Source organism: Pyxicephalus adspersus, chromosome 1 (genome assembly GCF_032062135.1).
Source record: "Pyxicephalus adspersus chromosome 1, UCB_Pads_2.0, whole genome shotgun sequence".
Lineage (NCBI taxonomy): Eukaryota > Metazoa > Chordata > Amphibia > Anura > Pyxicephalidae > Pyxicephalus > Pyxicephalus adspersus.
The window spans coordinates 88,736,931-88,762,392 of NC_092858.1; the positions used below are offsets into that span (position 1 = coordinate 88,736,931).

The 25,462-nt window shown below is 38.8% G+C and overlaps 2 protein-coding genes across 2 annotated transcripts; one reads left to right on the plus strand and one right to left on the minus strand.

The window, feature by feature from the left end:
- CAP1 (cyclase associated actin cytoskeleton regulatory protein 1) lies at window positions 1-9,966 on the plus strand. The gene is made up of 13 exons (XM_072417631.1): window positions 1-144; window positions 1,318-1,423; window positions 1,520-1,620; window positions 2,607-2,684; window positions 2,768-2,911; window positions 3,008-3,093; window positions 3,643-3,748; window positions 3,828-4,017; window positions 5,546-5,736; window positions 6,817-6,940; window positions 7,092-7,174; window positions 7,989-8,132; window positions 9,221-9,966. The coding sequence occupies exons 2-13, from the start codon at window positions 1,327-1,329 to the stop codon at window positions 9,302-9,304; spliced, it is 1,428 nt and encodes a 475-aa protein (XP_072273732.1). The 5' UTR covers window positions 1-144; window positions 1,318-1,326; the 3' UTR covers window positions 9,305-9,966.
- On the minus strand, window positions 9,920-24,629 carry PPT1 (palmitoyl-protein thioesterase 1). The gene is made up of 9 exons (XM_072417642.1): window positions 24,487-24,629; window positions 24,259-24,368; window positions 21,753-21,880; window positions 19,607-19,677; window positions 19,391-19,493; window positions 19,150-19,240; window positions 17,484-17,582; window positions 17,294-17,365; window positions 9,920-11,251 (listed from the first exon to the last, which is right to left on the minus strand). Exons 1-9 carry the CDS (start codon window positions 24,590-24,592, stop codon window positions 11,129-11,131), a joined length of 903 nt encoding a protein of 300 aa, XP_072273743.1. The 5' UTR covers window positions 24,593-24,629; the 3' UTR covers window positions 9,920-11,128.
- Between the last annotated feature and the right edge of the window lie 833 nt (window positions 24,630-25,462).

The following is a 25,462-nucleotide window of genomic DNA, read 5'->3' on the forward strand; positions in this document are numbered from 1 at the left end:
TGTCCTAAAGCGAATCAAAATAGCCGCGCCGAAACCGCTCCCAGCTTCGGCCGCGCCTATTACTTATCACGCGGAAGTGATTTCCTGCGGCGAATGCTGGGAGGAGTCTGCCGGAAGTGGGACACAGAGTAAGCGGCGGCGGAGGTGAGTAGGGCGGGGTAGGAGTGTCAGTCGGTGCTTTATATTAGTGTATGACCGGGCACCGGGTGTATATAGTGCGTGTTAAATTTGTCATGTGATTGGTTAGGCTCTTGTCACTTCTGCATACTGTCACTTTGTAGGTGCTGGTATTTGTAGTGCAGTGTTATATCGGTCAGTGTGGGGGGTGTATTAGTATGTCTCCTGACATAACCAGCACTGTGTATGTGTTGTGCCCTGAGCTCCACTCCTTGCTTGGTGTCATCCTTGCAGAGATCCCTGCTATGGCTGGGTGTGTTCTGCAGCCTCCATGAACATTCCACAATGTTACCCTCCCAGGTAGCTTCCTGTGGAAGTATCACCGCTCACCCTGCCATTTGTATTCCAGTCACTGCTGGAGGTGTCAAGGCAGATGCTGATTGTCTGGGTCACATGACTTTGTGCACCACTCTGTTATAGTTCCCAAACTAAGGAGCCCACAGTGGCTTCAACATTACAGAAAAAATCTTGCTAAATGTGATCATCTTTAAGAATATCAATCACTGCAGGGGGGAAATGGACTACCTACCCCTGTTTTATTAAATTCCCCCCAGATGATTGCTAGCTTTCCTTCTGTTGTCTTGGCACCCCCTGCGTGAAAGTGGTAGAGGAAGGTTGGATGTATGTGCAGGATCTTCCTTCCTCCCAGTGTCTTCTGGCCTTATTTCAGCTCACACATGTTTAGGAAAGGAGGATATGCTCAGGACTGGGGATTACATGGCTGTCCCACCGTCAGCATGTGTCATCTGTATCGATCAGCAATTTTCTAACCACTTGCTTTTTCCGAGATTGCTTTTTGGAATCGATCTCCCGATGGAATATGGGCAGTTACAGGAAGATATGGAAAACATATAACGGGCTGTGTTTTATTTCCATAACACAGGCAGGCAGTAGGTGGTTTGTGTATTCATGGAATGTGGAGGTATCTGCACTGACATGTTTGTGTACTTCCTGTACTAAAAGCTTAATAGCTCTGTTCATTTGTTCATCATCATTGGGAAGGTCTCACTTCCTCCTTCTCACTTCTTCCTAGAGAGGCTGCAGCAGTGTAATCATTTGTGTCTTGTTTTCTGTGTTTTATGATGAAGAATTAATCTAACAGATGTTGATTGTAATATTTTTCTATGTTCTTTGTCCCAGGCATAAAACATGGCGGACATGCAGAATTTAGTTGAACGTCTTGAGAAAGCAGTGGGGAAGCTGGAGCTTCTTGCAGGGGGTTCAGGTGGCAGCTCCAGCCCTGCAGGTAACATTAGCCCTAAGTGTTTTATTAGAACTGTATCGCCATGTATTTACACAGTGTACGCTTTATAATCCTTTCTGTTAAACTTTCTTTTCTTAGAAGTGGCACAGTTTGTTCAGGCCTATGACTCGCTCATCAATGGATCTGTTGAAGACTTTTTGAAACTGAGCAAACAAATTGGTGGAGATGTTCAGAAGCAAGTAAGTTCCCTAGATATTTGTGCAGTAACAAAGTACGGCAGCTTCTAATTACATTCTCCTAAAAGTGTCACATTGTATACTTATCCTTAATATACAAAATCAGGTTTCTGGTTGTAAACATTTTTTTTATTGAAAATGTCAAGTAAAAGTAATAACTGGCTATGGCATGCTATTAGCACTTCTAAAGTATATCTATGGACACCTTTTTTACCACCTGGTCATTATTGCTTGCTGGAACAGTAGTTTTATTTATATTAACACAAATATTTCCAGTTTTTGCATTTCTATGATCATGCACAGGGTAACCGTACCGGCTTTGTCTAGTTGAAGCCATGACATGATGGTTTTTATGGTGCTCTGCAATTTGATTATTTTATTGCTTACTTTGCATTACAGGAACAAAATGGACAATATTGTTTTTTTTTAGCTGCAATTCAAATTTGTCCTGCCTCAGTCTTCAATAATAAACCATATCTGGGCTTTTAATAAGACTTGACCAGCACTGTGGGTTATCAGTTCATTATCTGTGTTTTATAATGTAAAAAAACGAAACAATTCACTGCACAATGCAGTTTGAGTCATTTTATTTAAATATGTGTATGGTATTAGGGAAATGTTAACTGTAAGGATGGGGGTGGGGTAAAGAATAAACAATACATTTGTATTTCATAAGCATTGCAACTATTTTTAATGTAATCCTGGCACACTCTAAATGCAGTAAGTGCATTGACTATTATTGCATGGTCCTTTTTGGTAAGTGAGGGCTCATTAATATTGTATTCATCATTTTCATACTGTACCCAAGTAATAAAAATGCATTGATCCGGAGAAATAACTATATCAGTCCTTTCTCTCCCCCTATGGTGCTCACCTGAATAAAAAAAACAATAGAGCTTATCTCTAGCAGGCACATAAAGAATAAAAATAAGACGTTTATTTTTTTTTTTTTTAAACCTCCCAAACTGACATTTTTCTCTGTTCCATAGGCAGAGCTTGTATACGCTGCCGTTAATCTGCAGCGCGAGGTTTTGGTAAAGGCATCACAGTTTCAGCAGCCAGATGAGGTTTGTGTTAAATTATTTTCCCAATTTTATTTTCATATATTAAAAGGATGATGTTACATTTTATGCTGCTTCTTCTTTTTTAGAAGGATCTTGCTGCTCTGCTCGCTCCCCTCTCGAGTCAGATTCAGGCTGTGCAGGATTACAGAGAGAAAAATCGAGGCAGCAAGCAATTTAATCATCTGTCTGCTATAAGTGAAAGTGTGCCTGCCCTTGGATGGGTAGCAGTGGTGAGTGGTCGGTCTAAAAACAGTCAATGGATTCATCCCTTAGCATGTTTTATTTTTTCAATTGTGTTTATCTCTGGCTTTTCTGTTTTTGTATAGGCACCAAAGCCTGGTCCTTTTGTCAAGGAAATGACTGATGCAGCCATGTTTTACACAAACCGAGTGTTGAAGGAATTCAAGGAAGTGTAAGTTATTAGTGTGACGACAGGGTAGGGCCTAATCTCTAATCTGCATTATTTAGTGTGGATTATATTTGAGGAGTGAACTAGTAACCATGCAGTATTGATTAAACATCCAAGCTTTTTAGATATTTGAACTATGTTCCCTGTTTTATATTTAAAGTGTATGTAAACCTGAACAATGCACTTTTTCTTATTGCATCATTTACTATGGTAGAAAAAAAACATTATAAATGCCAAATATAACCCATTGATCCTTCCTGTGGTTTAGCAAAAGAGGTTGTGCAGAACCCACTCGGTTCACAAAAATTCAGTGTGTTTTCAGCACACAAAAGGGTTTACATGCTGAATGTATTTCTGGCAGGCCAGCATGTAATTTTCTATTTATATTTTTGGCATACATTTAAGCTATTGAGCTTTTCAATGCCATAATAGTTAAGAAAATCCTCCAAGATGTTCTTTTGTATTTTGCAAAATGAAAGCTCTGTAGGGTTACCTTTAGGGCATAAGTAAAGCTTCCTTAATTCCAACTGTTATTTCTGTGTTTCTCAACAGGGACAAGAAACATGTAGACTGGGTTCGTGCATACTTAAACATTTGGACCGAGTTACAGGCTTACATTAAGGAGCATCATACAACAGGCCTAAGTTGGAGAAAGACAGTAAGTCACATTTTATTCTTTCACCTCCCTCTGTGCCATAAATTCGCTCTCTTATGATGTTTTTACATTGTTCTTATAGGGTCCAAAAGCCAGTGGGGCTTCGCTTGCACCAAGCGCACCAGCTCCCCCTAGGGCTGGGCCACCCCCTCCTCCTGGCGGACCTCCTCCTCCCCCACCTCCTCCAGCCCCTTCATCTGCTCCAAATGATGACTCCATCAGTCGATCCCAGCTATTTGCACAACTCAATCAGGGAGAGAATATCACTAAAGGTAAGAGAAGGTAAACTTGTTTGGGAGGAATCTGTCACAAAACAAAATATCTGTGTGAGAAATCTAGGACACAAGTTTGCATTTATAGATTTTTGGGTTTATTAGTGGTGTAAGTGAGCCTTTTCCAGGTTTCAGTTTTATTTTTTTGTGGTCCAGAAAAAAACATGTAGCACAGTAATGAAACAATAGCAGATTATGTGTAAACTTTTGTGGCTGTTTGCTTTTTGACTGTTCTTTAACCCTTTCCTGGTGGACCAATATTTTGGAAAACAAACTCCTAGAACAATGAAAGCAGGGAAACTGTAGAAAAAGATGCTAGTCGCAAACATTTCTGTAAAAAAACATTGTACAGCTGTTTTTCAAAAATTACAGTAAAAAATACAATCCATTTTTCTTTGTGCACCAACACAATATAATCTTACAATATAACTCCCACAGCTCATCTAATTAGTGTTAACTGTAATTAATGACTGTGTGTAAAGTGCTTTTACATTCCCTTTTCGTTTTACCATTGTGTTGCACAAATATTTTTTCGTACCCACACAGTATACTAAATACTTGTATTTTTGGGTGTCGAAGGTTTTTGTTGAATTTGCTTTACCAGTTCATCATAGGCTTTTTGGCATCAGACTTTTGGAAATGCAGCATAGATAAAAGGGAAATATGTAGTGGTCTGAATATATTTTCACTCTTTTGTGTTCTAAATTATTTATTTATAGGGATGTATCGGGATCAGCCATAAAACAATAACTGGTAAACATCCTGGCTGTGTTTCCACAATTAGTTTACTGACGGACAGCCTTGCTGGTCCAACTCTTTCCGGCTTCACTCAGGGCTTCTGACTGTTTAGTCCCAGACAGATATAACTAAACACTTAGGGGGGAAAAACGCAGCAGTTTGGTCCTTTTATAAAGTAATCAGTGCTCCCTCTGTGCTGCAAAGTTTTTTGGGATGGGCTGCAGCGTGTGTAGTGATGGTTCTTATATGACCACTGTTTGTGCAGCCTTTTCCATTTGTGAGTCAAATACAGCAACCTAATTGACATTCATATTTTTCTTTTGTAGGTAGAACCCGATAGGTCACTTTACAAAATTATATGCACGCAGCATTTTTGTTAAATTTGAGTGTTGATCAGCAGTCCAATAATTAGTAAAATAAGGGAGGAACAAGTTAAGCCTCTGGATCAATATCCAACAGAGATTTGATTGCATTTAAAAGTCACCTTTAGCTGTGCGTGAGAGAGCAAAGGTTTTGTGTGCCTTTTGATTAGCATGGTTAGTCATAGAGAATTTTGCATATAAACTGATTGTAAAGCTGGAAAACAGTATGAAGTTTCTGTGTATATATATATATATATATATATATATATATATATATATATATATATATTATCCTGCTTTATTTTTTATTGTTTTGATGGAGTTTGGAAACTGTGAAGCCAAAGCACATCTGCATTCAGAAACTTTATGTATGATGGTAACCAATAACATACCCTAAATATTATGCTTTTTTTTTTTTTATCCCTTAGGCCTGAAGCATGTATCTGATGACATGAAAACTCATAAAAATCCTTCTCTGAAAGCTCAGACTGGTCCAGTCAGAAGTGGCCCGAAACCATTTACAAGCCCTAAGCCAACAATTGTTGCTTCTCCTGCAGCCAAACCGGCTCCTAAGAAGGAGCCTGCCATGTTGGAGCTTGAGGGCAAGAAATGGAGGGTGGTAAGTATAATTTGTTTTAGTTATTTTGATGTGATTGCTCAAATTCGGAATCTTTTGATCACAGGGAAATTAATATGGTGGCTTTGCCATTTTAGTTTGCATCATGCCAAGCATTAAATATGTTGCCTTAAAACATTTATTTTGAATGGGCTGACAAAAATATTCCATGCAGCAAAGTGTACTTTGTCATTGCTGAACTAATTCTAAAGAATACTATTTGTCTGGATGTAAAGCTAATCTTTTGGTGTCAGTGTAACATTGGGAAGAGTACAAATGTCTGATTCCCCCTTAAAGGTTTAGAGTAAAGACTAGAGTTCCTGTTTAGGGCCGGTGTCTAACAGTATGGACACAGGAACATAAATTCTCCCTGATCAGGTATTCCTCTGTCCTGTCATCGGATAATCAACCAGTAGCTATCTTATAACACACATAATTTAGGATTTGGTGTCGCAAGATGTGGTAAAAAGTAGGATCAGGCAGATCAGGGTAGTGAAGTGGTCTCTGACTGACCTCTGAGCTGTATCCAGGGACACAATAGTTAAAATCTTCATATTTTCACCACAAAGTTCCCTAGCCAGATCATTATTAAATCATTGTGACTTTGCTGTCATTGGATTTTCCTACTAGTTCCACTCTGTGTATTGACATAGAAGAAGCTGTGTATTCAAAAGGAGCTCTCACATAACACTATCCTGTTGCTAAGGACAAATTCACCAACGGATTAAGCATAGTAGAGGCCCCAGTGACTCTGAATAAAAACTGGACTTTGAAATATACTCAAGTGAAAGCTGGTTTGCCTTGGTCAACATTGTTTGTGCATTGTTTCCTTTTTTTATACTGTTTCTATTATTCATTATTTAGTCTTCATTTTTGAATTTTTTAAGTTTTTGTTGCATTTTACCTATTAAACACTATAAAAAATGTAAGCTAAATGCTTTAGGTCGAAGTAGTGTAACCTTTTCTCCTAAACGCTACCTCCTAGGGTAGCATATACAGTAATTGTGCAAGGAATGTAGTTGTAGGAATTATGGAGAAGAACAGCCTTGTACCTGCACAGCTGACTTTATTTTATTTGAACAGGAAAACCAGGAGAATGCCTCCAACCTGGTGATCAGCGACACAGAGCTGAAACAAGTGGTTTACATCTACAAGTGTGTAAACAGCACCCTGCAGATAAAGGGAAAGATCAATTCCATCACTGTTGGTAAGCACTGATAGATCATCTTTTTAGGAAGAATTTGGGGTTTTTGTAATGGCCATGTTAAGGGTAGCCATGCTTGGTAACAGGTGGACGAGACATATTGTCTGTGCATTACCAGCCTGTATATTTTGACTCTTTGTTCTTATCTGAATAGATAACTGCAAGAAGCTTGGCTTGGTGTTTGAAGACGCTGTGGGCATTGTGGAAATAATCAACTCGCGTGATGTTAAAGTGCAGGTAGGAATTTTTTTTTTCCCTAGCAAACCAAATATTAGAAAAAGCAAATGTATCCTTTATATAAGGCTGATAAATATTTTGAGGCAAAAAACCTAAAGCTGAAGTTTAATTTCAAGTTTTGTCATTTCCACATGCTTATATGTTTTATTTACAATTTTTCAGTTGTCATTACACATCTTATTTGTGGACCTAGAAATGTCATTTTTTCTGAATGCAATGCAGACAGAATATGGCTTGTTTGAGGGGCAGCAGTTGTATTAAAACAGCAGACTACCTGGGGGTAAAATATGTGTGTGATGCTGAGCCTCTATAGTTGATAGAAATAAATTTCAAAGAAATAAAAAGGCAGACCAGGTCCTGTCAGGCTGCTGCAGCTTCTAAGTTTTTCTTTTTGCGTTGAGAAGTGTGTGTGTGTGTGTGTGTGTGTGTGTGTGTGTGTGTAGTACAAAGTAGTCTTAGTACAGTTGATTAGTCTGAAGTTACACTTTAGAAACATTAGAATGAATAATTGTGTAATTGATGCCTTCAAAAAATAGGGAGGAGTAATGTATGACATCTCAGTTGTGAAAGCTCCCTCACACACATCAAGCAATCTGCCTAAACTCCTTTGAGGATCTTCTCTATACTAACTTTCCTTAAAATGTTGCCTAACTTTCACTGTTTAGACCACATACCCTTCTAGAAATGAAGTCTGCAGGGACCAATTTAACAACTAATACTAGTTTTGCAGTGACTGAAACATTGGACTTGGTTAAAAAATTTTTGCAGGCTATGAACTTTACCTTTTAGATTCATGAATGTTGATTCTTTTTAGGTTCTAGGTAAAGTGCCAACAATCTCTATCAACAAGACTGATGGTTGTCATGTTTACCTAAGCAAGGACAGCCTTAAGTGCGAGATTATAAGCGCCAAATCTTCAGAAATGAATGTTTTGGTCCCAGGAAGTGGAGGAGAATTTGTAAGTATACATTTTTTTATTCTCATCAGTCCAGCCAAAAATGTTATCCTTTGATTAAATGGTAGAGAATTAGAACCCTATCAGATTTTAGGTTTCTGCGTGTACTTGTGATTGAAACTGACCTAATTCTACTTCCAGTGAAACTTTTTCATGGAGGAGACACAAAGGGATATGAACAATCTTCTAAACATTTCCCAATCCATACAAAATATTTTTCCTGTAGGTTTAATTAAAACAAACCCAGTACTCCTCTCCAGTAGTCCTTTCTTCAACTAATTCGGTTTGAGAATTGTACTTGTGTCACTAAGCCTTTTCAACAGATGGTGTTCTGTTTGGCACTCTCATTGTTCAGGAGGCTAAGTGTTCTTGCCACTCAGGAGGCTTTTCTGAGTATGTAAGGTCATAAGAGTCTCTTACCCAGCATGTAAGTTCCCTTTGATAAAGTAGAAGAATTTGTAAAATACATCTTTGTAAATACCAGTTCCTGGTAATACCAGAAATTGAAAAAAAAAAAAAAAACTATCCATAGGTAACTATAGTGTATTTTTGAGTAAGCAGGTATCAAGGTATATGGTCAAACATTTACGTTTTGTATGGCATGAAGTCTGCACTTTTATTTAATAGAATAAACTTGGCTTTGGTAGAGTGTTAAGGCACATTTATTTGTCCTAAAATTAACTTTAGTGTGTCTTCACTCTTCCCAGCTGCTTGGACTACAGTGGTATTTAGGGTTGTATAAAAGTTGGTGAGGCATAACAATGAATACCACCAACAAACCCTCCATTGCCCTGCTTGTCACTGGAAAGCTGCTTTTAGCTCCGTTCATTGACATCCACCTGCACTAATCATGATTTGTAATTTTAGCAGGAAGTTGCGCCTCTCAGGAAAAATACCTGCAAGTCTTGCTGAATCTGGATAATTTGCTTAAAACTCCAAATGTACTTATTACCATCTTTTTAATCTTTTCATGATTCACTCCCTTTTATTTATTGTATGAAGATAACAATTATCCATATGTACTAAGATTGTGCTTCTTCTGTACTAGTTTAGATACCCAGGAATAATTTAATGTATTTTGTCTCTTGCAGAGCGAGTTTCCAGTGCCAGAGCAATTTAAGACCGTTTGGAACGGTCAAAAGTTGGTTACCACAGTCACCGAGATTGCAGGATAGATGCGGTTATTTGCTTGCAGTGACATGGGCTGGACACCATGTCCTTCTCAGCCCTCTGTGTTCTTTCTGCTGCTCTTCTCTCTTGAGGATAACTCTAGCTGTAGGGTAGAGACCTGATCCTTGCAGCCTTACGCTGATTAATGTCCTACTATAACACATCTAATTAGTGCCAGAAGTCTGCTAAGAGCTGCTTATGCTAATCTGCTGTCCCACCCCTTCCCATGCCAATACAGGGGGTGGGGGCTCTGACTGCTTAAACATTCTAGGTAGGTTGAATGACCAGTAACTGTTAATTGGACCAAAGGTTATAAGCACTTTCTTAATGGATTTTGTTCAACCCCCTCCAACACCCAGGGACCATTACAGCTCCCTCCTATTGAATATTGGCTATTCCTTTTCAGCACATCCAGGGTTTACTTTTTATACATAAATATCTTAAGAAATATGCAACATAATTCCTTGTTCTCTAAAGTACTTTTCCTGGCCTATCACTTATGTACTGATCCACAATATGCCAATGTGTTCTGAATATTTTCAATGTGTTGTGAGCAGGTTCTGTTCTGACAATAATAAGGGAATAGGAGCAGTCCCTGCACAGACGGTGGAATATACACGTTTACAAATCAAACATTTTATTAAACATTCAAAGTGAAATATACAAAGTTGTCTTTCATTTTATTTAACCACAACTATAGCAAAACCATGTTATGCTAATATTATCTGCACATGTAGCAATACAAGATATTACATACTCAATGCTTTATTAGCCTAGAAGCTGCCAGCACTTCTACAGATACATTTGTGTGCTACATGTATTACAAGTAACTCAAGTGTATGTGACCTACCATGTTAAGTAAAACTTTTTGACACCACTGCTCTCAGTCCTGGTCAGTGTGTGACAAGTTTATAAACTACATCCTAACCAAAAATGTATTGTAATTGGGTTTTAGGTAAAAAATATTGTCTCTCAAGCCATACAGTGCTAATAACTGCTAATGTGACATTTCATAAGCTGCACATTTTGATGTTTAAACCTTTATATCCCACTTTTTTGTATTATAAGGCATATACAGCATAAGGACAGATTCAGTGATATGGTGACAACTTTGATTTGAAGACAAATATGTAGACCCTTGGCAATGGTAAACAATATTCAACCTAAAAATGTAATCCTTTCATATTTAGGATTTAAAAAAAATGAGTTGAAAATATTCAATTAAAAATATATATATTGTATATAAATATGCAAAGGAGAGGTGGATTAAAAAAGTTTAAGAAAAGCCTTTATTTGAGAAAAAAACAAGTTTCTTTTGGTTCCAGTCTGAAAATGTTTTGTTTTTGGTTAGTGGTTGATTTTCTAAGGGCTCATAGGCTGGTCACTTAGAGTAAAAAAAAAAAAGTAACAAACTTAGTAAATGAGGTGAAGTTGTGTCCACTTGAGTCACATTTATTTTTTGCATTACATACAAATAGGTTGTCAAAGAAAACCCAGCTTTACTTTACTCCCCGAGCTGGGTAAAAATTTAAAAAAAAAAATATTTTGCTCTACTTCTGTCGTAAATCAGTCCAATTATTCTCCACACTATTTATCTTTATTACGCTGTTAGTAAAAGAGATGTGAAGGTCTGGTAATGTTAGAATATGACCAATCAATTTACCCGTGCCCTAATGATGAGGTGTAAATAATGAAGTGCATACCTTGTAAATAATGTGCAGTTATTGCCACTAGTCCATGGCAAAAGGTCCAAGCTCTAATGAATATTAATCCAGTGCAATTTGGCAGGAATTCTTGTTTTTAAGAAATGAGCTGCAGCAACAAAAGCATTAGTGGAGGAAGGGCAGAATTTTCTCATTAAACCATTCCTCTGAAAACTGGAGGTGGTTGCCATCTGCAGCTAAGAAAACCAACTTTCCAGCCTTATCCATCTCTTTCAATCCCAAACGATCCTACAAATATAAAAGAATATATCATTAGTGGTACATATGATGAGTATGTCATATGAAATAACAGCATAAATAATAGACTTCAGGTTTTTTTTTTAATTAAATATACTAACAATACAAGGAAGGCTTTGGTTACATAAGCTTCACTTTGTAGTAGTGTCAATGTCCCCTCTGCACTCACCTATCCTGGTTGCGGGCACTGCCACTCATTTTTTCAACTAACCGTACATAGAGAATCCTTCCCACCCCGCCCTCCCTCATTTTCACCTCTTTTGAAGTCCCCTCGGTCCGTCTTTTCCGCAATTTTGGCTCCCACACATTCTTTCCCATGACCTACCAAACCTCATCCTCGGTGACTTTATTGTTGCAAGAGATGAACCAAATCATCCTTCCTCAGCCAACCTGCTCTACATTACCTCCTCCTTTGGACATAAACGGCCCCACACACATAGCTGGACACACTTTTTATTGACAACTCACCATATACCCTTTCTGACCACAACTTAATCACCTTCAACCTGTCTAATTCTTGCCCCCCTTCGCCACATCCCAGACCTGGGCAATGGCAGAGATATTCGTAACCTTGACCACAACCTATTCTCAAACTGCCTAACATCCCTAGCCCCCTCACCCTCTCTAAAATCACATCTCCAGATAAAGCTGCCACTAGATTCAACCACACTCTCTCTGTGGCTCAGAATAAAGTTGTCCCTGCCACCTTCCACTACCCCCTGCACAACAATCACACCAAACAGCTCCAAAAGACTGTTCGTGCAGCCAAGTGCAAGTGGAGAAAATCTGGCCTCAGCGCTGACTTCATGGACTACAAAGCCAGGCTACACTTTAACACTGAACTCACGGTCACCCAGCAAAAATATTTCTCTGCTGTCATTTCCTCTCAAGCTTCCAACCCGCGCCGCCTCTTCTCAACAATTGACTCCCTCCCAAACCCCACACCTGCTCCCCCCACAACATCCTTCTCTGCCCAAGACATTGCCACCTACTTTAGAGATAAAATTGTCAATCGGACATGATGTCTCTGCTCACACCTTCCACCAGTATGTCATCACTGGCCTCCCTCAGCCCTGTTACTGTGGATGAAGTCTCTTTTATCATCTCCGTCTACTACCTGTCCGCTTGACCCTGTTCCCTCTGATCTACTCCGTGCTCATTCCTCCACCCTGGCCCCAGCACTAACTGAACTAATTCAACCTCTCCCTTTCTACCGCTATATATCCCTCCGCTTTCAAACATGCCATAATTCTCCCTATCATGAAAAAACCCTCACTAGACCCCTCCCCTACATTCTAACTACTGTCCCATCTCTCTTTTCCCATATGTTTTCAGCACCTTGTCTGCAAAAGACTCACTGATTACCTGAGCACCAGCTCTCTCCTTGACCCTCTCCAGTCTGGTTTTCCAGCTGCCCATTCCACCAAAACAGCCTTTACTAAAGTAGCCAATGACCTCATCAGAGCTAGGTCTCAAGGCAACTTTTCCCTCCTCCTTGCCCTTGATCTTTCCTTTGTTTTTGACACTGTTGATCACCCCCTTTTTTTTTCCTTTTAAATGTAAATTTTTATTAAAGATGTTAACATATACAAGTTCACAACAATGCAGAATCACAAAAACAAATAACACATATAATAAACAATTTAGGTAAAAAGTAGGCGTAAAATACAGAATCACGTACAGAACATAAAAGTAAACATGAAGTACTTACAAATTCACAGGAACAAAGACAAGATTACAAATGCACATGTGTTGTTCTAAGCCTTCATATCGATTATATCAATAAACAATCAGTTCTTATCTAGCATCAAGTAAAACAAATGAGCATTCTTAAATAAATACCTTTGCAAAGTAAAAAAAAAAGGGAGAAGAAAGGAAAAAGAAGAAAAGACGAGAACAGAAAGAAGTCCATCTGTATTTAAGGTTCAGATGAGCAACTATATAATTCCGGTAGCTGTTGCTTGATCCCATGGGGCCCAAATATTCTTCAAATTTTTCCAGTTTGTTATTGAGCCTAGCAGATAGATGTTCCATCAGCTGAATATCCCCTACACATGTCCGCAACAGAGGGCGGAGTGGGTGATTTCCAATGCACTGAGATGAGGCATCTGGCCGAAGAATAAGAATATGGGTCAAAAGAGTCTTCCTCAGTTTAGAAAGTTTGGTAATGGGGACACTCAGCAAATGGGTCACCGGATCTAAACTTGGTATTTTACTGAGCAAAGCATTCACCCCACTCCAGTAAGGCACTATCTTAGAACAGTTCCAATAAATATGAAACAGGGTGCCCACTTGACAATCACACCTCCAGCAGCTATTACTGCAAGATGGATAAATGGAGTGAAGGCTGTCTGGGGTATAGTACCAATGCATAGAAATTTTTATACATTTTCCCTGTACAGCATGCATACCGAACTCTTTTGAGCTTTACCCCATATAACCCGCCACAGCTCTGGAGTGAGTTCCCTGCCCAGAATGGACTCCCATTTAGTCATATAAGCATGCTTGACTAAGGGCATCGCAGGTTCAGTAGTCAATATCTGGTAAATCTCCGAGATGAGCCCTCTACAAGATGGACCTCCCGCACATACACATTCAAACAACGTGGGGGGTGAAAATACAAAGTCTCTAGTGAGAGTTTGGGCAAAAATCCAGATTTGTAGGTAGCTGTATATGGCCGATGAAGGTAGTTCAAATTTGGATTGTAGATCCGCAAAGGGCAACAACTTCCTGGTGACTGGATTAGAAATATGTCCAAAATAGAAAATCTTTTTAGAAACCCAGGGAAAAATCATACGCCTAGTCAAGCTATCTGGGATTTGAGGGTTATATAGAAAGGTAAGAAAAATTTTCTTCACTACAAATCAAAATTTGTCAAGTGAACTGCATAGGTCCCAATAGGGATGAGTCAGGTATATAGTACGGGGATCCCCCACAACATCGAATTAGGATGTGCAGGGGCAATCCAAAGTTTCTCTATCTCCGTCCATCTGTTGCGAGGCCTTAAAGTGGCCCATGAAGCAATCTGACGAAGATGTGAAGCTAAAAAATATTTATAAAAATCTGGTACCCCTAAACCTCCCCTATTTTTCAACGAACATAATACAGATTTGGAAAGACAGTGGTGCTTATAATCTGAAATGAAATTAAGTACTTCAGTTTGAATGTGCCCCAAGGCTGCACACGGTACATTCACCAATAAGGATTCAAAAAGAGAGAGAGTAGTTTTGGTAGGACAGACATTTTAATAGGGCAATATGCCCAAAGGAGGATATATGGAGAATGCGCCATTTGGTCAGAAGTGATTTAATATCCTGGAATAGTTGTGAATAGTTTGCTTTATGGAGCGATTGGTATAAGGGGGTCAACTGGACTCCCAGATATATAATGTTTTCAACGATATGGGAAATTATCCTGTAATCTATCAATTAGTGTCTGATCCAAATTAACTGGTAAAGCTTCAGTTTTTGTTTGATTGGCTTTATATCCAAAGTCCCATAATTATCTAACACCATATGCAGAGAGGGGAACATAATTAATGAATTAGTAGGGGTGAGTAGTACATCGTCTGCATACAAGACTATGTTGAAGGATTTTGACCAGACATTGACCCCTTCAATATCTGGGTGCTGCCTAATAGTCTGCGCCAATAGCTCCATACATATAATAGGCAAATAATAGAGGCGATAACAGGCATCCCTGCCGGGTGCCATTGGGTATGTTAAAAGGCCTGGAAGTAAAGTGAGGAAACTTAACCACAGCTGTGTGTCATCTGTATAAAGCATGTATAGCCTGAAGAAAAGGACCCCGGACACAAATATGAGAGAGATCACTAAACATAAACGCCCAGCTAAGGTGATCAAACGCTTTTTCAGCGTCAAGAGAACCTCTCGTTCCATCCTACTTAGTGCATCAATTATGTCTATTGTTCTTCTCGTGTTATCTCCTGCCTGTCTGCAAGAGATAAAGCCCACCTGATCCTTATGTATGAAGGAAGGGAGGTACATCCCAAGTCTAGTGGCGAGTTTTCTCATGAAAATCTTTAAATCAATACAAATCATGCGCTCCTTTGGTATCTGTGACACTGCACTCTCTTGGTTTGCTTCCCATCTGTCTGACCGCTCCTTTCAAGTTCCTTTCAATGGTAACTCCTCCTCACCCACTCTCCTCCCTGTTGGTGTTCCCCAAGGGTCAGTCCTTGGACCGGTCCTCTTTTCTCTGTACACCTCCTCTCTCGGTAGTCTCATATCCTCCTTTGGCATACAGCACCATCTGTATGCTGATGACACTCAAATCTATCTGTCCACCCCTGACCTGTCTCCCTCAGTCCTGGATAAGGTCTCATGCTGCCTGTCAGCCATCTCATCATGGATGTCTGACAGGTTTCTGAAACTCAACATAGATAAAACAAAACTCATCATCATCCCCCCCTCAAATTCCAAAACTCCCCGACATTTCTAACTGTTAACAACACCGTTATTGGCCCCTTCCATCAGGCACGTTGTCTTGGTGTCACCTTTGACTCTGTCCTCTCATTTACCCCCCAGATTCAGAGCATTTCCAGGTCCCGTCACTTTCACCTACGCAACATCTCCAAAATCTGCCCGTACCTGTCCCGAGACCACCAAACTCCTTGTACACGCTCTTATCCCTCGTCTGGATTACTGTAACATCCTTCTCTCTGGTATTCCACTAACCCGACTCTCCCCTCTACAATCTATCATGAATGCTGCAGCCAGACTCATCCATTCTTCCCAATGCTCCTCTTCTGCTGAATCTCTTTGTAGTTCTCTTCATTGGCTTCCATTTCACCTTGGAATCAAATTCAAGCTCCTGTGTCTTGACTTCAAATCCCTCCACAGTTCTTGTCCTACTTACCTTTCTGACCCAGTAAAAAGATACTCCCCTAACCTCTCTCTTCGCTCCGCCAATGACCTACTAAAGATTTCTTCTCTCATCACCAATGATTTCTAACCTCGTCACACGCACGACTCCAAGACTTTTTTTTAGAGCTGCCCCAACTCTCTGGAATGGTCTTCCTCATCCTATTCGCCTTGCTCCGACTTTCTGCTCATTGAAAATAGCACTCAAAACCTTTTTTAACTTGCCTACTCATCTTCTTCTATTGAAACACTCACTACTTACCACCAGTACCACTGTGTTACTTCCCCCCCCTCCTAGATTGTAAGCTCTTCTGGGCAGTGTCCTCTTCTCCTATGTCACTGTCTGTATTCGTCTGTCATTTGCAATCCCTATTTATTGTACAGTGTTGCGTAATATGTTGGTGCTATACAAATCGCGTTATTTGTTATTAATAATAATCTTCTTCCTGTTCCCTCCTGGGACGCTGATCTTCAGCCACCTTGATTGGCCTGGCAGTGATGGTGTTAATTCAGTCTCTGAAATACCTGGCGGCCTGGTGTCAGCTGTGCAGCTCAGCGTTTTGTTTTTAATTGGGATAGGAAACAGGCACGTAAGTATGCTTTATTGTGGTGTCCTTTTCTAGAGTAAAGACACACCTTGTAAATTTTGCAACCAGAACTATAATTTCACTTTAAAATTAATGGGCTGCCTCAACGTATGACACATCAATGCATACACATGGGTTATAATGAACAGGGCCTTAAAGCAGAACTAAACCCATGATTCTCACCTATCCCCATTTAGTCACTTTTTTTTATCCTGTAGACGATCTTTGACTATCTTGATTGCCTATGACAGGATGATGTAATTCCCACGTACCTCCACTTATTTCTGACACGCAAGGGAAGCCAGGATTGTGTGCGAAGCTCAGCAAAATTTGACAGCTGGGCAGTGATCAGGCAGGTAAGAACAGTATTGCAGAGGGGACATTGCCTGACCCTTTCAGCAATAACCACCTACCTGATCGCTAAATTTCGTTAAATTTAGTTCCTCTTTTATGAGCTGTGGATAAGCTCCAAAATATGGAAACGACAATTTACCATGTGAAAATTACAAAAGCATTCTCCATCAATTCACTTATGTAATTTCAGGCCTAGTACAATATATTACCTCAGTATACAAGGAGCTTTCCTGTAATGGGATGATCTCTTTGCCTTGGCCAGGTCTGTAAAACCCAAACCACTAAGAAAAAAGAAAAAAGCATGTTAGGAATGCAAATGGTTATGTTTTCTCTAACAGCCTAAATTTCCAATAACATCAATGTGTATTAGGTAATACAATAAAGAGAACTCTTTCTAACCTCTGAGTCAGGAGGATCCACCATGGTGTCTCTAAGGAATTTCACCATAACAAACTTATTCAGAGCTTGGAGATTATGCTTGTAACTTTCATTTATACCCTAAAACAAAATGATAAAGTTGATGAAGCATGAAGAGCTATCATTTCCAAATGGTAGTTAAGCAGCACAAAAAACAATCACTAATAAAGAAAGAAAAAACAAGGAATCTAACCATTTTTTTCCCTTTAAACACGAATAAACAAATCTAGTCAACAGCAATTTCTGGTGCATTTCACTTTCAAAAAGTGTACAGATCTCTTGATGCTTATTCACTGCTTATGTAACCACTAATGTTAAATCATTTTAAACCAGAAATTTACTGCTGATATAAAAAAGTACTTTGTAACATTTGTAAAATTACAAGCACAGGACCAGTAAAAGAAAGGGATGTTTTTTATAATTCAGATCCCTACCAGATCCCTGGTCTTTGATGCATTATGTAAAAAAAGAAAAAAAAACAAAATCTCACAGTATGTTTACAGAAAGTCCAATAGTGTTATTTTTTCTTCAAATTTTTAAGTTTAATCAAAAAGGGCCTATTGCATACGCTTGAAAAATCATCTGCACTCCAAAATTATTTTACTTATGTGTTCTTACAGGATATATATGTTAGTCACCTGTTCTGTTTAGTATGCCTTCGGGGAATTCCAAACCAAACCAAAAAAAAAAAAAAAATCAAAAATCCCTTTTTGGTTTTACCTTACTTCTACACCAAGTAATGATTTTTCTATCCAAAATATAAACTTTTGAGATATCTTTTTAAATTATTTCATTTTTTTCAGAAATTACCTATAAAAGGACTGCTTAAATTGTTAGGAGTTCTTTTTTGACAAAAGAGACATGAACTGTCCAGAATACATCAACATATCTAAATCACATCCTAAGGAACCCAACATATGGTTTCTGAACCTTAAAGCTGCTCAGCATATATGCACATTACAGCAGGCTTTCTTGCTTCAGCATTGCAACAGCTTCGCTGTCAATGTCAAGCTTGGCTCAGTGTACACAAACAGAAAAGAAGTCTTGACAGGTAGGGAGAAGCATCGCCGGTAGAAAACTTCTCTTCTACTATTAAAAAACGCCTGCTTGTTGGTACTTTTTTCTTACATACATTGCATTGCATACTTTACCGTCAACACCCACTGCTCAAAAATTAAAGAAAGAATTGTAAAAAATTGGGGCACTGAAGAACCCTGTATGGTGTTTCTTGATGATAACACTTTGAATAGGAATGAGATATTTTTCAGCATGGAACCTCACCATTTATAGACATAAGTAATATAATTATATGGGATATCCTACAATAGATGTATACCAAGTCAGGAAAAGCAGATTCCCTTCCATCAAACAGAAATCCTCAGAATTTTAAAGCTGTTGTAAAAAGGATTTTAGAGACAGTTTATCAAGGTAAGCCTGCCCAATAAAGTGATCTTATTCACTTAATGATGAAAAATAGTGGTCATTAAGCAGGAAGAGATTTGTATACCTTGAGAAAACATGTGAAATACACCTGAGTATTTATTAAATTGAGTTGTTAGCTTTGTTTTATGCAATAAGGAGGAAAAATATTGCTGGTTACTTTAGTAAATCATAACACTATGTTCGAGAATGCAGCCTTTTTACTTACTCGCTCCTGGTTGATATCTGCCAGGAAAATGCTGCCATTTCTGTATTCCTCTTCATTAAGTGGATCATGCCAGTACTCTGCTTGCACCAGACTAATAAAAGAAAACAAATACCTAACTAAACCAACAACTTGTCCAGTTCACTGTGCACAAAATTGAATCTACTATTGAAAATCTATAGAAATATCAAAATACAGATGACATATTTTCACTGGGTTACCCCTTATATCTGCTTATACTCACTGTTCCTGCATGGCCTTGGTGTAAGCTCCAACATTCAAAATCTTTCTGATCCAGTCACACCAATGTGAGATTTCTCCAGGACATTGAGGGAAGCCAAAAACCCCTAAATTGTAAAATACAGACAAACCGACCAATTAGATATCCACTACCAAGAATTTCAAATTTGTTTTTTCTTGAAGTTAAGGCACAAAACATTGTAAAAAAAAACAAATCTACCTTGCTGCTGTCCTCCAATGGAAATTAAATTCTTCATAGGAGGTGAGGGACATCTCTGGGCAACAGCCCTCCTAAAATATAATTTACAAAATGTTGTCATCTCAAATCCCAAAAATTGATTTTACATGTATAGACCCATTAGTTTTTTTTCCTAGTATGATTCTGACCTTTTGGCCAGGCATACTAATGGTTTATTTGATACTAATATTTACTGAAGCATTTGCTTCACTTTGTGCAGTGAAAATAAAGGCTTGATGGAAAACAAAATACATATTATAAATGCTGCAACTATGTTAAAACTGCATACCAATTGTAGAGGCCCTATTATAAGCCACTCTCCATGACATGAGACACTTATACCTTGCCCATGTAAGGCAGAGTAAAGGCACTGAGGCTACACCAACCACTTATCCTCCACCCTGTTTGATCCCACCTCTTCTTCCTCCATCAATACTAATCAGTGCTTCCTGTTCCCCTAGGACCTAGTGCACCAACACCAATGATGTAAGGTTCTGAGGAAGAGAATAGTTGGGGAGGGGCACCTTTACAAGGACATCATCATCCTTCTTTGCATGGAAAACAAGACCATGTTTTTTTAACATATTTTACAAATGATCAACAGAATCCACATTGTGCTTTTTAGGAAAAGTTAGCATATCAAGTTACCAAACAAATATTATGAAATGTGGGCACCACAGAGCAATTTCCCTTCGAATATAACATTAAAGAACATGAATGTAAAATGGAAATATTGATGCTGTAATTGAAAACACATAGAAAAAAGTGTATGATCTTATGGGTGTATGCAATTATAATAAATTTATTACTACATTATAACACTTTAGCATAGGTGTGCCCCATTTACTGAACAGTCAGGATACAAAGGTGTGCCCCAGGTACAACGGTGCCAATGCAAAAGTAGGTGTAGGGTGCAGCAGCATAGTTGCAAAAACATGCACTGGGTGCAGGGACGGGAAGTGCAGCAGTCCTCAGCGGTGATGGGTGTGGGCACATACGCCTTCTGTTGAGGTGGGCACAGTGTCCTTCAGTAGTCAAACACTTGGGCAATTCAGCCTTCTGTGAACAAGTGCATGAAAAGTGAAAAGATGCTCTTTGGTCTTCAAAGCAGAATTTCACAGCTTCAGCAGCTTTTAATGGAGTAATGATCAATGTTCAGTGGAGATGTGGTAAAGGAGAAATAGGTGAAAAGTGGCTGGAAAGTATGTTTTATTGGGACATTGCCTGCCCCTTCGTAAATAAAAACCTTGCCTGCTAGCAATTTATAATTGCAGAAGTATAGTTCTGCTTTAACGATTTAACCAAAAGATATCAACACTGCTTTCTATACTAAAACATGCAATTATAGGTGCTCCTACACTGCCACCTCCTGGAAAAATTTAGTATCACAGGCTTTGTAAATACACAATGGAACATTGATTGTCATTTATCTGTTGCAAAAAAGACTAAGGCTGGGTACACATGTGCAATGATTCTCGTCCGACAATCAGCTCAGAGCCAATATTGGACGAGAATCTGGCGTGTGCACAGTGCTTATCGTCCATCATCCGAACAAGTGTCCTGGCGGATCCACGGACGATGGACAAACTATCGCAATGGAAGGGGAAGAGAGCGCAGTATGTACAGCGCCTAATCATTCATCGTGCAGTTGTTAGTTGTTGGAAAGGATTGTGAAAGATCCTTTCCAAGGACAATTATTGCACCTGTACAAAGCCTTAAGATCAATAAGTGAAAACCAGCAACAGGAATATGTACCCCAGTATTAATTATCATAGACCATGTGTCTTCTATAAAAAAAAAAAAAAATAATAATACTCTAGTTGGGTGATCAGCAGTCTCCAACAATGGTCTACATGCACCCCAAAGCTGAACATACATTATACAGTCTGATTGTCAATCTCCATTAAATCTATTACCTGCTATGTAGTATAATATAATGAAAGCAATTGCTTGAATTCTATATATTTGTCTTTACATTACATAGATATTGTTTCTATTTAATAAAGAGACAGACTACAGGCAACTGGTGATACCACCATGAGGAGTCCATATTATTCTGGTGAGGTGATGTGTCATACACAATATTTTTCATTTGTATCTAATACTCCCAACTACAGAAGATACTTACAAGAACTGTCCGCCCTGGGAGAAACCCATGCTGTTGTACCCCTGCTGAAGATTGGGGTCTTTTGCAAGCTGATTACAAACCATATCGACCTGCGTATTTACATTCAGCAAAAAGCTATTCTCCATGTCCTGAGGGAAAAAAATAACAGCAATAATTTAGATACCACATGTTAGGAACGACTTTCCAAGGTTATCCCCATAGGGGTTTATTTGTATAACTGTGAATCTGACATTCCCTGGGGGGGAAATCAATTACTGCCATTGAAACACATGAACCTGGAAGATTCCGACAAGGGAATGTTTAATTCCCTCGTTGGAATGTCTAAGAGAAAATGTCCAATTCCTGTTTTATAAATAGAGCCCATAAAGTAAAAGTGAAGTTGGTATGCAAAAAAGGAACTTGCCCTGAAAAAAGCAGAAGTAGTAAGATTTAACATTTTTAAAGTTTTAGCATGTGCCAATATGCTAGTTTCATAAAATAAAAAGATATTTTATATATATATATATATATATATATATATATAATTATCCTAACTCATAGGGGGTATTTATAAGTTATCCCTGTCAATTTATCCAAAAGTTTGCTGTCAGGAGTTCCAATCTCTCTAAACTTCTTGTTTCAGTGCCTATTAAAACCAAGATTAGTTCTCCCACCTAGTGGCCATTTGTCAAAAATGCACAGAAGTCACAATAGGATATCTGATATTGAATAAAGGAACAAAAATGTAAAATCGAATTGACAGGGAAAAAAATATAAATAGATCCCATGTATCACTCTTAATTAAAGTATCTCTAAACCCAATAAAAAGTGTTAAATATGTTAGCTTACCAATATATAGACTTGGTGACTACTTTCATTATTTGTTCCCTTTTTTTTTTACCTGGTGATCCAGACAGTAACACCTGATCTGTCCAAAGTTCACTTTCTTACTTACTGTACCTAAGACTGAGCTGCATTGGAATCCATAGCGGAATCCTATCCTAGTTAGAAAAACCAAACACTTAACCCCCCGCCTAAAAACATACAGGGGGAGCTCTTTGTAGTTTACAGAAAATAACTAGACAGGGCTTACACCTCTGATTAGATATTTATTGCAGCTAAGGCCTAACACAGGACGTTATTAGATAAGTCTGAATACAAAATATTACTATTTTCTAAATAATAGGGTGCTGTAAAAGAAGAATGTTCCCTATAATCCTGACAAAAACACCACAGGTCTACTTTAAGCAAGGATGACACACAACACAGCAAAGTCACAATATAAGTTTTGTCTTCTTTTTAATATGTACACTGCTCTCTGACAGAAGGTGAAAAGCCTTGAGTTGTGTGTACAACAAAAAGGCATTGGGACCTACAAGAATATGGAGATATTTCCATACTAAATCAGTAGGCTAGGATAACATGCATAGAATATTTGCACATTTATTTGCTGAACAAAAGCTATGATGCCATTGATCTTAATATCTTGTTATCATTTCCACCAGCTCTTCTTCTGGGTTTGCAGTCTTTGGAAGAACTCATTGGAAGAACAGGGATGGTATAACTCCTGTGCATGGAATTTACGTCATCTGTACACTAAGGCTGGGCACACATGTGCAATGGTTCTTGTCTGATAATCAGCTCAGGGCCGATATTGGACGAGAAACTGGTGTGTGTACAGGGCTCGTCGTCCATCGTCCAAACGACCGTGCTGACAGATCCACGGATGATGGACAACAAACGATCGTATTGGAAGTGAAGGGGGAGACAGCATAGCGGGGTGCCGCTCCGTCGTTCTCCCCCTCCCCTCTTTATAGAGCAGAACGGTGTTGTATGTACAGCGCTCGTTCATGTATCATTCAGTCAATAGTTGTTGGAAAGGATCGTGAAAGATCCTTTCCAACGACAACTATTGCACATGTGTACATAGCCTAAGTAATAGAAAAATAACTAAATAATGATCACTGAAATAAATCTGCCTGTCTGGAGTTTTTATGTTAACAGACTTCTCTTCTACTTTTAAGTTTCTAAATATAGTGGGAAACAGCTACAATGTATGGCAGGTTTTCATTTCTGTAAAACAGGATCAGGGGTATTGGTGAGGGAGTTTTTATTGATCATAGTCTCACATCTGCTTTTTGTGTTATACTTACATTGTTCAGCATGGATCTGCAGTATATATATGTATATATATATATTCTTGGTAAATGGCTTTGATGTTATATGTACCCATCATTTAATCCTTATTATTACCACTACCTTAGTACTTATTTCTGTGACACCCTGACATGGGAGTGATGAGGGAGAGGGAGGCACAGACTGATATCATGTAAAGTTATACAAGTTTTTTTTTTTCTCATGGAGGGGTAATTTTTTCTTATTGTGACAGGAGAGGTAATCAGAGCCAAGGGTAGTGAGCCTTGCTGCTCTATTGTAATGTTTGGATACAAATATCAGCTGATAGAAGTGATTCTATGACATGAGATACAACCTGATGACACCTGTCATTGTAAATGTTTCCACTGACCTGCACAATGTTGTCACCAATCTTCAGAGAAAGCACATATATTCCGGGGATTTGCTGCTCCACCATCTTCTTTATGCTGCCCATACTCAGGGGGTTACAGCAGCTATCACCTGCCCGCAATACAACACATTAGTGAGTGAATGCACCTTGTATTATACTACAACAAAAGCCTAACCCGACTATAACCCGGCTATTGCCCTCCTTACCCATCCCATGCCACCTCCTTACCCATCCCATGCCATATAACGAGCGGCACCGGAGCCTTGTCCACAACAACTTCTCCGCACACAGACAGGAGGCACAAGCCGAGCACTGCAAGCTTCACACCCGCCATGTTTCTGCGGCTGTCACTTCCCTGCACAGTCACATGACTCGAGTCAAATGACTACCACGTGCTGTTTTCACGTGACCTGAATAGAAAGACAGGAGTGATCGTGTTCTGCAAAGATCACATATTCTGATCATATCCGAGAGTTTTTTTTCATCTGATCCCTTAACCCTTCCAGCCCGGGTCTTGTTTATCCAGGTGTTTAAATGTCTATATATTAAATTATTATAATATTATGTATTAAAATGCTGTACATGTCAGAACATATATGAAATATCTATTTAAAAAAGTAATATCAGGTAATATTTACATGAAAGAAATCTGAAAAAAATCTCACATTGCAATATTACTACATACTCCCTGTCCTTTCCATGTACCCAGAGCTTGGTGTGCCTCCCATGGTTTTTCTCTGTATACTTACTCTATTGACAATTGTTCTTCTAGTTAAATTTGGTCACCTTAATAAACAGTGAGTGTGGATTTCCCTCAGTGACACATAAAAAATAAAACCCAGAATGATTCTAACTCTTCCCACACTTTGTGCTTGGTGCTACTATAGTGTGATTCCTACCACCATTTCTTGTTCCTACCTCACATTATATGTATGGCCTACTACTCCAGAAACTTCTTTATTTACCTTAGTAACCATTATAGCATCATAGCTAAAAAAAACTACCTCAGCTTCTATTTCATGAAGATTCCCATTTAAAAAATTAACTCACCTTCTATTTCATTAAAATTCCCATTAAGATTAGCCATTGAAACCCGTAGAAACAAGCATACCCTTACAAAAAATGTTGCAAGAGTTTTATACTGGAGTGGTGCAAAGAAGAAACGTTGTCACGATATCTCCTTCAACATGGTCTCCTGGTTGAG